General features: G+C 43.5%; 1 protein-coding gene across 1 annotated transcript in view; it reads left to right on the forward strand.

Annotated features, from left to right (window-relative positions):
- The window catches only part of slc38a6 (solute carrier family 38 member 6), a 31599-nt gene that overhangs the window by 12790 nt on the left and 5056 nt on the right, over positions 1-13753 (forward strand). The window contains exons 7-13 of the mRNA XM_084311020.1: positions 3356-3441; positions 4055-4113; positions 4194-4250; positions 5032-5088; positions 5619-5698; positions 7089-7189; positions 9061-9185. Coding sequence (XP_084167146.1) covers positions 3356-3441; positions 4055-4113; positions 4194-4250; positions 5032-5088; positions 5619-5698; positions 7089-7189; positions 9061-9185 — 565 coding nt within the window. The remainder of the gene's footprint in view (positions 1-3355; positions 3442-4054; positions 4114-4193; positions 4251-5031; positions 5089-5618; positions 5699-7088; positions 7190-9060; positions 9186-13753) is intronic.

Genomic DNA, 13753 nt, shown 5'->3' on the forward strand with positions numbered 1-13753 from the left:
GAATATCTTATCTTATCACAGCTTCAGCTTTAAGTCAGATTATATATATATATATATATATATATATATATATATATATATATATATATATATATATATATATATATATATATATATATATATATATATATAGACTTAACTCAGACTTATATATATATATATATATATATATATATATATATATATATATATATATATATATATATATATATATATATAGACTTAACTCAGACTTATTTATATATAGTCTTAACTCTGACAAAGTTCAGCACAAATAAAGATGTTTTATTGGCTTTGAACCAAGCCATTATTTGAGATTAGCCACCAGATAGTTTCCAAACTCTGCACTAAGACACCGTGTCTGACTCACTTCTGTCCCCACGGTGTTGTAGATTATACCTTTGGCCTTCAAATAACTCAAATTTGACTATTCTGCGCCACAAGGCTATACAAACTGGAATTAGCCAGGCAATGAGAACCGTATGAAAAATGCGGTGGGGGCGAGGGGGGGGGGGGGGGGGGGTAGATATCTGTACCAAACCGCAGTACACTAATGCACTGTCTGTGAGGGATTGGAGGAAAGCCTGTTGCTGGTGTTGTATAACATGGAGCAGACCTAGAGGAAATGTATGTATGACAGAGAACCATTCATCAGCCATCATCCTCGGCAGACTGTGTCCTTCACTGGGCCCAGGGTGGATGATGCCTCGCCGCTTGCCTCAGCCTCTGAAAACAGCACCCAGCCAAATCCAAGGCCAAGAATGTAACTTCTATCACTTTTTTTCTTCTTTTTTTCCTTTTTTTTTATCAGCCACACTGATTTAAGCGAGAGAGCTGTGGCTGCTCTCGGCCCGATCCGTCAACATCTCGAGTCTTCCCCACACAGCTGCTTTGTATTACTGTGCTCCTCAAGCACCCCCACATACCCCGCCCCCCAAATCTCTCGCACATGTTCCCCGGAATCAGAGTGATACACGGGGATATCAGTTTTGCCATTCTAATTACAGCCCACTGCTGAGGGAAACAAAACAGTCGTGTTAATGAGCGGCTTTAGGATGTTAACAGACTCATATCCGACCCCATCAAAGCCTCAAGCAAATTAGTTTTATATTAAAATACATTTCTCCCTCCACTGGCTCATTTGTCTTAGCGTGGCAGGGAGAGAGAGAGACTGAGAGAGGTGTAAGTCATGCCGTCTGTCGATCTCCTGTCGATGTTAATAGACTGCACTGTCTTGAGTTTGTCTCTCCTTGTTAAAGGGGGCCAGCGACACGGACAGGGGGTCATGGACAGCTGTGATGGGTTTCTGCTGCATCGGCCAGATTTATGTTAATCTCCAACACTTGGTGGAGATTGACTCATTGGCAGTCGTGGTCCCAGCCCTGACTTGAGACCTATCCTGCAGCTTGTTATAGCGTGAAATGCACCACATTTCATGGGTATTCCAAGTATCCTCTCTCCACCCACCCCCACTTCCTCACAATAAGCTCTCCTCAGTTTACTGGAGATCCTAATGCTGCCCTACAAAGACAGACCACAGTAACTGACAATTTAAAAACAGATCAAAAACGTTTTTATTTTATTTTCCATGATATCGCATCTGCGGCATGTTATCTGTCTTGTGGAGGCCTATCATCTCTCAACCCCCCAATTTTACAGTGTCAGGCCCGCGTTGCACAGACAACTATATGTGCAATTTTTAGCTGCGGTTGTAGGTTGCAGACGATGTCATTTTCAAGTTACAGACAAGCTTCTTGTTAGTGGCTCGGGGGGGGGGGGTATACTAGTAGTGTCATACTAGTAGTGTCATACTAGTAGTGTCATACTAGTAGTGTCATACTAGTAGTGTTATACTAGTAGTGTCATACTAGTAGTGTTATATACTAGTAGTGTTATACTAGTAGTGTTATACTAGTAGTGTTATACTAGTAGTGTCATACTAGTAGTGTTATACTAGTAGTGTCATACTAGTAGTGTCATACTAGTAGTGTTATACTAGTAGTGTTATACTAGTAGTGTTATACTAGTAGTGTCATACTAGTAGTGTTATACTAGTAGTGTTATACTAGTAGTGTTATACTAGTAGTGTTATACTAGTAGTGTCATACTAGTAGTGTCATACTAGTAGTGTTATACTAGTAGTGTCATACTAGTAGTGTCATACTAGTAGTGTCATACTAGTAGTGTTGTATGCAATTCATGCATATGTTTCCTACCCGCTTGTGTACATACAGAGAGTGCAGTGTGAGAGGAGAGGAGTGAAGCGCTTCAGACAAACTTAGGCTCGGCTTGGGGGCCACGGGACGGGCGTTAGAGTGAGAGTCTGGGGTCAGAGGCATGGCCTCTGTGACACCCAGTTAAAGAGAGCAGGGCATGTGTAGACAGAGAGACGAGCCCATCACCTCCTATGGTAACCCGGGAGCTGTGAAACTGCCAAACAGGGGTCAGTGGGTGTTGATGTGGTCGGAGCAGGTGCTGCTGACTGTGGGAGCCCCATAAACAGTCCTGGAGCCAGTCCCCCATGACCCCATGCTGCGGTCCGACACACAGCAGCGCCCCTCGCCCCCGCCCCGCTCGACCCCGACCCCAGCGGAGCCAGCATGCCTTCCACATGTGTCACCACGAACACCACCCCCCCCCCACCCACCCCCCCTCTAGATTCCCTATCCTGAATAAACCGCCAAGGCTATCCCTCAGCAAAGGAAAATATTATTCCCCCTCTCCAAAAAAAAAAAAACAGCAAGTGAAATCTGGCCTCATCTGACAGAACGTTTGCATGTGAATTACATAATTGTTATGGTTTGCGAGAGCTAAAGCCCTTAATTTATACCACATGATGCGTCTGTCTCTCTGTATTTGAGCACGAAATGGAGACAAATTTCCAGGGCCAGGCGGGTTCCAGGCTGTGGAGATCCATCTCCCCTGTCCTCGTCGTGTCAGAGCCTGGGATGTGCTGCTGGGAAATATGGTTTAATGCAACAGCAACATTTCCTTTGGTATCTCATGGAGATGCACAGATACTGAGGTCAGATATGGGGCTGATACCAGGCTAGAACAGGATGTCGGCGTTGGGAGAGTTTCCCCCAAATACTAAAACCCGATGACCAGCCATGTGCAAAAGTAAAAGTCACTTGATTTTCTGCATGTTGGACCTCTGTAATGGAGAAAGGGGCTTACATCTCAATCACTTTTGTCCAGTGACCACACGCTAATGGTCTCTACTTTTCAGTAGAAGTAATGGATTGGTACTCTGTGTTTAGTACTGTGAATTAGTATCGGCAGTGGTATCTGTACATCCCTAGTATGTCATGTCCGTTCACTCTTACCGTGTCTCTCCCCCTCTGGTGTTTCTCAGGGATGCTTGGTATGAAGACGGGAGGACCTTACTGATCCTGGTTACGCTCTGTATTATTCTACCTCTGGCTTTACTGCCCAAGATTGGTAAGTCGTGCTCTGTGCCAACATCTGTGAGTCTCATCTATGCCTCATTGCACAACAGGACATAAATAGCCCCTTGCTACATGTACTTTATAATCGGAACTGTTGTTGAGTTCTCATTGACCTACTTAAGCCATAATACTATTTATTTCTTATGAAGCATGTTGCATTGATTAGTATTTTGTGTATCATTCTATGCTCAATTGACCATATTCACACGGCGGCCATGTGAATATGGTCAATTACCATTATTCCCTATTAAAGCAACTCGCTTTGTAAATTTGCTCACTTCTTTTTGTATGCTGGTTTCTACACTTCGACATTCTCCCTGTGGGAAATGCAATTATTCTATTCTCTTCTATTATATTCTGTTCTATTCTATTTTATTCTATGTTCTGTTCAATTGACCATATTCACACGGTGGCCACTTTGCTCTTATGTCATGCTCAGGTTAGGATTCCACCCAGAGAGTGGAAGGGAATCCCAACCTGATCATGACATAAGAGCAAAATGACCACTTTGTGAATATGGTAAATTTTTCTCGGTTCTCTTCCTTTGCTCATAACACGGGTGCATCGCTGTATTTCCTACCCTGACTTCTCTCTTCCTCCTCCAGGGTTCCTAAGCTACACCAGCAGCCTGTCCTTCCTCTTTATGGTGTACTTCACAGTAGTGGTGAGTTCTAGAACACTTTTGAAAATCGTCTTTGTTGTCCTGTCTGCTGTTATTGACCCGCTGTGTTGCCTCCCATCCAGGTGATTGTGAAGAAGTGGTCCATCCCCTGCCCCCTCCCTCAGAACCATACCCACCAGGTAGAAACCACAGCTACGCCTTTACGCTCTCACGCACGCACGCACACACACACACACACACACACACACACACACACACACACACACAAGTAGTCACCTTGACCTGAGGGAGGTAAGCTAAGCAGATATGGTTCAAGGCCAGAGGATTAGGGAGAAATCCAGGAGATTGAGTTTACTGATTGAGTCAGTTCTACTTGATGAGGACCAGAGAGAGAGAGAGCGCTGGAGAGGTGTATATATATATAGAGAGAGAGAGAGTGATAGAGAGAGAGTGATAGAGATAGAGAGAGTGAGTGAGTGAGACAGAGAGAGAGCTGCTCTGTGACCGGTGCCAGTCCTGAGGGGGAGGAAGTTCAGGTGACCTTGCCAGAGCCTGGAAGCGACCTCTGACCTTTGTAGACATACAGGCAGTGGTATGACTTCCCCGCACACAGCCCAGGCATGGATTAACTTAAATGGCTGGTTTCCTTTCAGACCAAAAGCACAGCTACTCTAGTCCAGTCTATACCGATTTGCAGGCTCGCAGAAGCCATTTTATTTTAGCATTAGTCGTAACATGTAGTTCTGTGTGTACTTTACATATTTCTGTACACACGGGTATCTCGTACACACGTAGTTTATCTCTGGACAATAAATACGATTCAAACGTACTCACGTTCGTACGTAACTCTTTTTACATCTGTAGATATTATCTGCCAACTCTTATAGCGATTTCCCACGCTAACGTTTTTCTTTATTATTATTTATATCTAAACTTTTGTTTTGTTTTTTGTCTCCCCAGGTTTCAAATTGCTCTGATTCAGAGTGTCAGCCCCAGCTCTTTGTCATCACCAGTAAGGTATGGAAAGGACGCTATCCAGAGCATGCAAGGTGCTCAGATGTTGTGGAGAGCAAGAAGGCCCACAGTTGTTTGACACTGGTGACATTTCCCAGTCATTAAACATGAGGGATTGGGTCATATATATGGTGCACTGCATGCCTGGGTGCAACATGCAGCTGCCAGTCACATGTGTTAAGTGCCTGCAAAAGAGCATAATGTGTGTGTGTGTGTGGCTGTGTGTGTGGTTGAGGCGTGCAGAATTACACCCCAAACATATGGTGGTTTCATTCAAAAGCACAAATTGAAACAGATTTTTCTGGCCACGTGTGAATTAGAGCATTTGCACAGGGTTTGCTTATTTCTATCTCTGTCTGTGAAAGAACTCCCATCAGAGAAGGTTATACCTGGACATTGCATCATCCTACACAGCAGCTCTGCTGCTTAATCCCTCCACCCCCCCCGCCACCTTACACACACCCATCCTGTGGTAACAGTGTAAGCTGCTAAGTTGCTAATGACGGCAGTGTTATGAATGATGTTTGTTGCAGAGTGCCTATGCCATCCCCACCATGGCCTTCTCATTCTTGTGCCACACGGCTGTCCTGCCCATCTACTGTGAACTAGACCGGTCAGTGTTAACCGCCCTTAAAGAGGGGGTCGTGTCTTTTAACTTTTCATTAATTTTGTGCAAACATGTCTCACAGTCAGAATGTAGTGGTTTTGTGTTGGCTTTCAACCCAATATGGTTTAGTTAATGAAGGTATTTTAACTCTCACATGCAGAACTGTCGTAATCAGGGCTTGACATAAACTTTTTGGCTCACTAGCCACTGTGGCTAGTGATTTTCCAAAGTCACTAGCCACTCAGCATTTTCACCAGCCAAAAATCACCACACTAAATAATTTTTTCATCAATACGTTCCCATTTTATAGTATCATGTTCCACCATGAATGCATGAAAGGGGGGGGGGGGGGGCATCGTTTCTGATTATTGATTACCAATAACGGCATTCGTTATTGTAGCATCATACACTGATCGGCTGGTTGGCTAATGCTAACAAGGCCTGATCAGCATGAAATCTATGTGAAATCGTTCTTACCTGTGGCCGGTTGGATCCCAAAAAGGATTTCCCAGTTATTGATCGCCATCTGGTAGATCGATATGTCCATTGGCTGATGCTATATTCCTTTACTGCATACTGAATTCGTTGTCGCAAAAGGTATTCCATGCGATCTGATGAAGGCATAGCTTCAAGCTAACAGAAAAAGTAGGCCTGAATGAAAAAAATTTACATCCGGTCTGAAAACAAGGAGTACTCCATTCTCGAGACAGCACCACTACCAGGATCTGGCCGGTAATGCACTTTTCCGAATTGTTGTGGGAGTTGTAGTATAATTATGTAGTATCACTTGGATTGACTTAATTATTGCCGATGCCTTTTGTAGACTACAATGTTTTTTTTTCATAGAAAAAATGCCACTAGCCACTGTGGCGGTGTGAATTCTACCCGCATTTGGCGGGTGGCGGGTGTTAATGTCAAGCCCTGGTCATAATACTGAACCCTGATTGGCAGACAGCACCAGCTCTCTTCGTTCAAATGTTACCAACTGATTGCAGGCATTCCAAAGGCGTTCAAGTGGACATCATCTGAAACTGCCTGTAAAGCGTCTTGGTTTAATGGCCTTGATTGACACTTTCACTAGAATCACCAAATATAAGAAATGTACAGGAATTTGTCTCTGTGCAGAGAGACATATCGACAACACTGTTCATACTGACACACACACACACACACACACACACACACACACACACACACACACACACACACACACACACAGGAAACAGGACAACAGGATGTTGCAACAATACAGCACAAAAAGTAGATGGATTACACATAAAACACTACATTTCTACACTACTACTATGTGTACATGTGTACATGAGTGTTATCAGTTATTATCTTTAAGTACATAAACATTATGGTAAATGTTTTGCCTCCTGTCATGTGTTTTCAGGCCCACTAAGAAGAGAATGCAAAATGTCACCAACATCAGCATCTCACTCAGCTCCCTGCTTTACCTGCTCTCCGCTCTGTTTGGCTACCTCACCTTCTACGGTAAGAAGCCAGGGACACACTGTACCGAGCAGCAAAGATAACTTAATGATAGCTGTGTTTACATTTTTACCGTGGCTCTTGTCACGTCAACTGCAGACCGCACTCTCATTGTCTCACGGTCTGTCTCTGCTAGCCAGCACTCTCATTGTCTCACGGTCTCTCTCTGCTAGCCAGCACTCTCATTGTCTCACGGTCTCTCTCTGCTAACCAGCACTCTCATTGTCTCACGGTCTCTCTCTGCTAGCCAGCACTCTCATTGTCTCACGGTCTCTCTCTGCTAGCCAGCACTCTCATTGTCTCACGGTCTGTCTCTGCTAGCCAGCACTCTCATTGTCTCACGGTCTCTCTCTGCTAGCCAGCACTCTCATTGTCTCACGGTCTGTCTCTGCTAGCCAGCACTCTCATTGTCCAGTGGCGGCTTGTGGATTTTTCTCTTGGGGGGTCGATCATACCAAAAATGTACATGTACCAAGGCACAATGCCACACTGCACACAAACACGCGCGTGCGCACGCATCGCGAAACCACACACTACTGTGTGCGTCAGAGAGCGTCGGTGAAACCAAAAGCATACGGATATTTAAGTAGGTACAGTTACAGTACAACTATCACCATTGCCATCAGCGAGAGAGAGCGAGAGAGAGAGAGAGAGCGAGAGAGAGAGAGAGAGAGAGAGAGACCAAATTAACTCACTGTTTACGTGGTCCACTGTTGTCCCCAGACTGTTGATGTATATCCAGTTATCCACTCTGTCCAGACTGCATCCAGATTAGCTTGTTAGCACAACACAACAGTACTGTGATGAATTCAATGAATGAGTGTCTTTGCCCATTTCCGCGTCGAACAGCCTGCAAACTACCTGGCGTTCTATCACCATGCTCTAAGACAAACTCTAACCTTAACCAACTTTGAAAGAGTGCCTAAGCTTAACCGTCGAAAGAACTTGCCGTCACGCTCTAAGACAAACTCTAACGTTACCTAAGTTCGCCTGTGCATCCGACCAAGAACTACCTGGCGCATACTATCACCCTGCTCTCTAAGCCAACCCGAGAAATGCGGCTACGGAAAAAGTACTGGCATCGCGTCGGCCAATCAAAGAGCGTCTCCGCGAAATGCGGCTACGGAAAAAAAACTGACGTCGGCCAATCAGAATGCGGCTATGGAAAAAACTAGACGCTGCTAAGGCTGCTTGCCTAGACCGCTTCAAATCGCGCCCGGCTTCCAACATAATACATCATATTTCAACGCACAGCGCGTTACGCACTGATTGGCTGCGACGGATACAGCGATGACGCACTCAGAGCGCTATTGCGTCTAGCCCGGGCGAGAAATACGGCTAGGGAGAAATGCGGCTATGCGCAGTGAGTCACTTCCTGTTCAGGAAAACGATTATTTTTTATTTGATATATTAACGTTATATTGTGCATTGGAAACACAAACATACTTAAAATGAGTAAATATTATTCATTTTAAACATGTTTATATTATTTATAGGGCTATAAAACAAAACAATTTTTTTATTTATTTATTTTTTTTAACAGGGGGGTCGGCGCCCGAGCGCCCCCAGTGGCCAGCCGCCACTGTCATTGTCTCACGGTCTCTCTCTGCTAGCCAGCACTCTCATTGTCTCACGGTCTGTCTCTGCTAGCCAGCACTCTCATTGTCTCACGGTCTCTCTCTGCTAACCAGCACTCTCATTGTCTCACGGTCTCTCTCTGCTAGCCAGCACTCTCATTGTCTCACGGTCTCTCTCTGCTAGCCAGCACTCTCATTGTCTCGCGGTCTCTCTCTGCTAGCCAGCACTCTCATTGTCTCACGGTCTCTCTCTGCTAGCCAGCACTCTCATTGTCTCGCGGTCTTGTCTCTGCTTAGCCAACGTGGAATCCCAGCTGCTCCAAGGGTACGATTCCTTCATGCCCCGGGACATTATGGTGATGTCTGTTCGCGTGGCCATCCTGGTGTCAGTGCTGCTGACCATCCCCCTCATCTGTTTCCCCGTGAGTAGACTGAACCCTTGTTACCACCGGCCATGTATCTGCATAGCAGACCACTGTATCAGTCCATTCTGGCTTTAAGCCTGCGGGATGGTGTAGTACTGGTTAAGACCCCAGCCTTCGGGGTCATGTGTGTGTGTACATATTATTTATTCGATGTATTTTATTTTATTTATTTTATTTATTTTATTTATTTTATTTATTTTATTTATTTTATTTATTTTATTTATTTTATTTATTTTATTTATTTTATTTATTTTATTTATTTTATTTATTTTATTTATTTTATTTATTTTATTTTATTTATTTTATTTATTTTATTTATTTTATTTATTTTATTTATTTTATTTATTTTATTTATTTAACCAGGGGAGTCCCATTGAGATTACAAGATCTCTTATCTCTTAGCCCTGGCCAGGATATCAGCAACACAGTGTTGCAAACAACATAAAGGCAAATGTTAAAAACACAAAATAGCTAAACATATAGTAGCAACTCACAAAATCATATGCCTAATAAGACAAACAAGAGGAAATGGAATCTAGCTAAATGAAGCAAATTCAATTGAATCTGACTCCAAACCCTTCACTACATTTTTAATGTCCTAATGGGAATCGGCTCATCTAGCTGTAAATCTGTCTGCACGTGGTTCCAGGCTGCAGGGGCAGCAAGCATAAAGGCCTGTTTGCCAAGTTCAGTGAGAACTCTGTAAAAGATCCAGAGATAGAGATTGAGAACTACTCAATAATCAGGAATGATAGGAACAAACATGGAGGTGGTGTCTGTGTGTACATACACAAGGACACCAAATTCATCAACAGAAATGACCTGAATCATAAATCAATTGAAACTGTATGGGTGGAAATCCTATTCGAAAGGGCGAAATCCCTACTGGTTGGCACAGTCTACAGGCCGCCAGATCATAGTGGCTTTTATGATACACTGGATGGGTGTTTAGCTGGAGTGGAGGATGTAGACAAAATTCTTATTGGAGACTGGAACACGGATATGCAACGAAAAGATGCACCCGTCTTCAAGTCATTCAGTAGGTTTTGTGATCTGCACGGCCTCAGCCAGCTAATCACCCAACCCACACGTGTATGTGAATCAACTCAGACTACCATTGACCTCATTCTGACCTCCGACAAGTCCAAGATCACCAATAAAGGAGTTATAGCATGCGGGTTAAGTGATCATTATATGATATTCTGTACCCGCAAAAAACTAAAACTAAAGGCTGGCTGCCACAAAACAGTCACATCTAGAGACCTAAAAACCTACTCTAGCGAGGCCTTCAACCTTGAACTGGAGAGTCTGGACTGGTCAGATGAACTCAATGGTACACTGGTTGAAGAAACATGGCTTGGTTTCAAAACCAAATTCTCCACAATACTAAACGACATGGCACCGATAAGAACCACCAGGGTAAAAAATCGCGCTGAGCCGTGGATGCACTCCGAAATACTGGCCGCTATGAAAACCAGAGACAAAAAATGCTCTGAGTTTCGTAAAAGTCAGTCAAAGCTTACTAAAAGCACGAGCAGTGAACTCCAAGCCCACGTGACTGAACTCAAACTAGAAAGAAACAGACTAAGAAACGACGTAAACTCCATGATCAAAACTGCAAAAAAGAATTTCATCAATGACAAAACTGAGGAAAACAAAAACAAACCACGTGAACTTTGGAAATTACTCAATAATCAACTAGGATGCAGTAAAAAACTTAAAACCAGATTCTCAAACATAAACATAAAAACGGACAACACGCTCATCACAGACAAGCTGGATGTAGCCAATTACTTAAACATTTTCTTCACAAACATAGCCACAACACTGGTAAACAAACTACCCTCCCACTCAGGGCTTTATGGGGTAGAACACATAGTAGCTTACTACAAAAACCTAGGGGTCCGCAAGGACGACTTCAAGCTGGAAATGGTAACAACAGATGAGGTACTCAATAAACTGAGCGCCCTCCAACCTAACAAGGCCACTGGCCACGACAACATCCCTTCAAAATTCCTCAGAGACTCAGCAGCCGCCATCACCCCAATCATCACACACATAATAAACCTCTCCATAAAACAGGGACACGTCCCCAAGGACTTCAAAATTGCGAGGGTGACCCCTCTGCACAAAAAGGGCAGCAAATTAGACCCAGGCAACTACCGCCCTGTTTCTATTCTCACCTCCATCTCGAAAGTCATGGAAAAAATAGTCTACGAACAGGTCGAAAAGTACCTAGCGGAAAAAAATCGAATCTACGAATTCCAATCTGGCTTCAGAACATCCCACTCCACTGACACATGCCTTCTCTATTTGAATGACCACATCAAACAAGAGGTGGACGCAGGAAAATACTGCGGCATGGTCATGCTGGACCTACAAAAGGCCTTTGACACGGTCAATCACTCCATTCTGATTGACAAGCTAAAAGCAATTGGTTTTGATAGTCTATCAGTGAGCTGGATGCAATCCTACCTTGAGGGGAGGGAACAGATGGTGGAGGTAAACGGTACCCTATCCCCCCCCCTCACAGTGAGCTGTGGTGTTCCACAAGGAAGCATACTAGGACCGCTACTGTTCCTAATTTATGCAAATGACATGTCGTCAGCTTGTGACTGCAACTTGTTCCTGTTTGCGGACGACTCAGCCCTGCTGGTCTCTGATAAGAACAAGTTACAGGTTGAAGAAACCCTCAGCTCGGAACTAGGCAGAATCTGCATATGGCTCGCTGATAACAAACTATCATTACACATGGGCAAAACAGAGTCCATTCTCTTCGGTTCAAATAACAAACTCAGAAAGACCGACGACTTCTCAGTTACAGTGGGTGACAATATTGTCACAAGAAAAGATGAAATTACCTACCTGGGTTCCATCCTAGAGGCTAATCTCTCCTGTGACAAAATGGCATCCAATGTAATAAAAAAAGTCAACCAACGAACTCGATTCTTGTACCGGATCTCCTCTCTGGTAAACAAGAATACCCTGAAGACTCTGGCAGGAGCACTCATTCAGGGGTACTACGACTATGCTTGCACCTCATGGTACCAAAGCACCTCAAAGGCGCTAAAAACAAAATTACAAACATCTCAAAACAAACTGGTCAGACTACTGCTTGACCTTACTCCTAGAACCCACCTCACCCCTGCCCACTTTGACAACCTAGGATGGCTTAGAGTAGACGACAGAGTACAGCAACTTGCAATGGGCCTGGTCTACAAGATACACTACACGACCAAGGTACCCATGTACATGTCAAAATACTTCCCAAAGGTCAGTGAATACCACGATCACAACACCAGAGGGAGCTCCACAAATCATGTTAAACCCAGATTCGGCTCAAATAAGGGACTAAACACGTTTCGCAATTATGCCACATCAATGTGGAACGCCCTACCCAAAGCTGTAAAGGAATGTGGATCACTACCCACTTTCAAAACCTCTCTCAAGGGACACCTACGGGAGACTGCAATTCAACACTGGCCCCTGTAAATATCCTAACCCAACCCCCTCCAATGTACAGTCATTTACCTAGTATGGTTTTGTCAATAGTCCAATGTACAATTTTGTTTGTTTGTACAGTGTGTCCCCCCCCCCCCCCCTCAATGTACAGTTTTGCTTGTATATACAGTGTGCCCCCCCCCCCAACCACCTCCAATGTAGATTACCCAGTATGGTTGTCAATATCCCAGTGTACCCAACCCCCCCACCCAACCTCCTCCAATGTACAGTTTCTACGTCAAATGTATATACTCCCTTTTCCTGACTCCTTCTGTATCACAAACAGTACTGTATTTGCAAATCTGGTATGTCATAAATGTATAGATGTAGCAGTACTGACTATCTGTATGTCATGTATGTCATATATGTCCTGATGAATTGAAAATGGGGGACCCTGATGTAAACAAGACGAAAGTCTTTCTCTGGTCTGCATCCCCTTAACAATTGTGTGTATTGAGCTGTACTGTATTGTACCCATTCTGCAATCTGTTAATAAAGTTTTCAATCAATCAATCAATCAAACCTCAGGGACGGACAGTGAGATGGTGTCATTCGAGCACAAACCATGCTTACTAGTTTTATGTGAGATATACCTACAAACCATACTTACTAGTTTTATGTGAGATATACCCACAAACCATACGTACTAGTTTTATGTGAGATATACCCACAAACCATACTTACTAGTTTTATGTGAGATATACCCACAACCCATACTTACTAGTTTTATGTGAGATATACCCACAAACCATACTTACTAGTTTTATGTGAGATATACCCACAAATCATACTTACTAGTTTTATGTGAGATATACCCACAAACCATACTTACTAGTTTTATGTGAGAAATATCCACAAACCATACTTACTAGTTTTATGTGAGATATACCCACAAACCATACTTACTAGTTTTATGTGAGATATATATACCCACAACAAATATACCCACAAACCATACTTACTAGTTGTATGTGAGATATACCCACACACCATGCTTACTAGTTTTATGTGAGATATACCCACAAACCATACTTACTAGTTTTATGTGAGATATACCTACAAAC

The sequence above is a fragment of the Notolepis coatsorum genome (assembly GCF_963971535.1).
Source record: "Notolepis coatsorum genome assembly, chromosome: 3".
Classification (NCBI taxonomy): Eukaryota; Metazoa; Chordata; class Actinopteri; order Aulopiformes; family Paralepididae; genus Notolepis; species Notolepis coatsorum.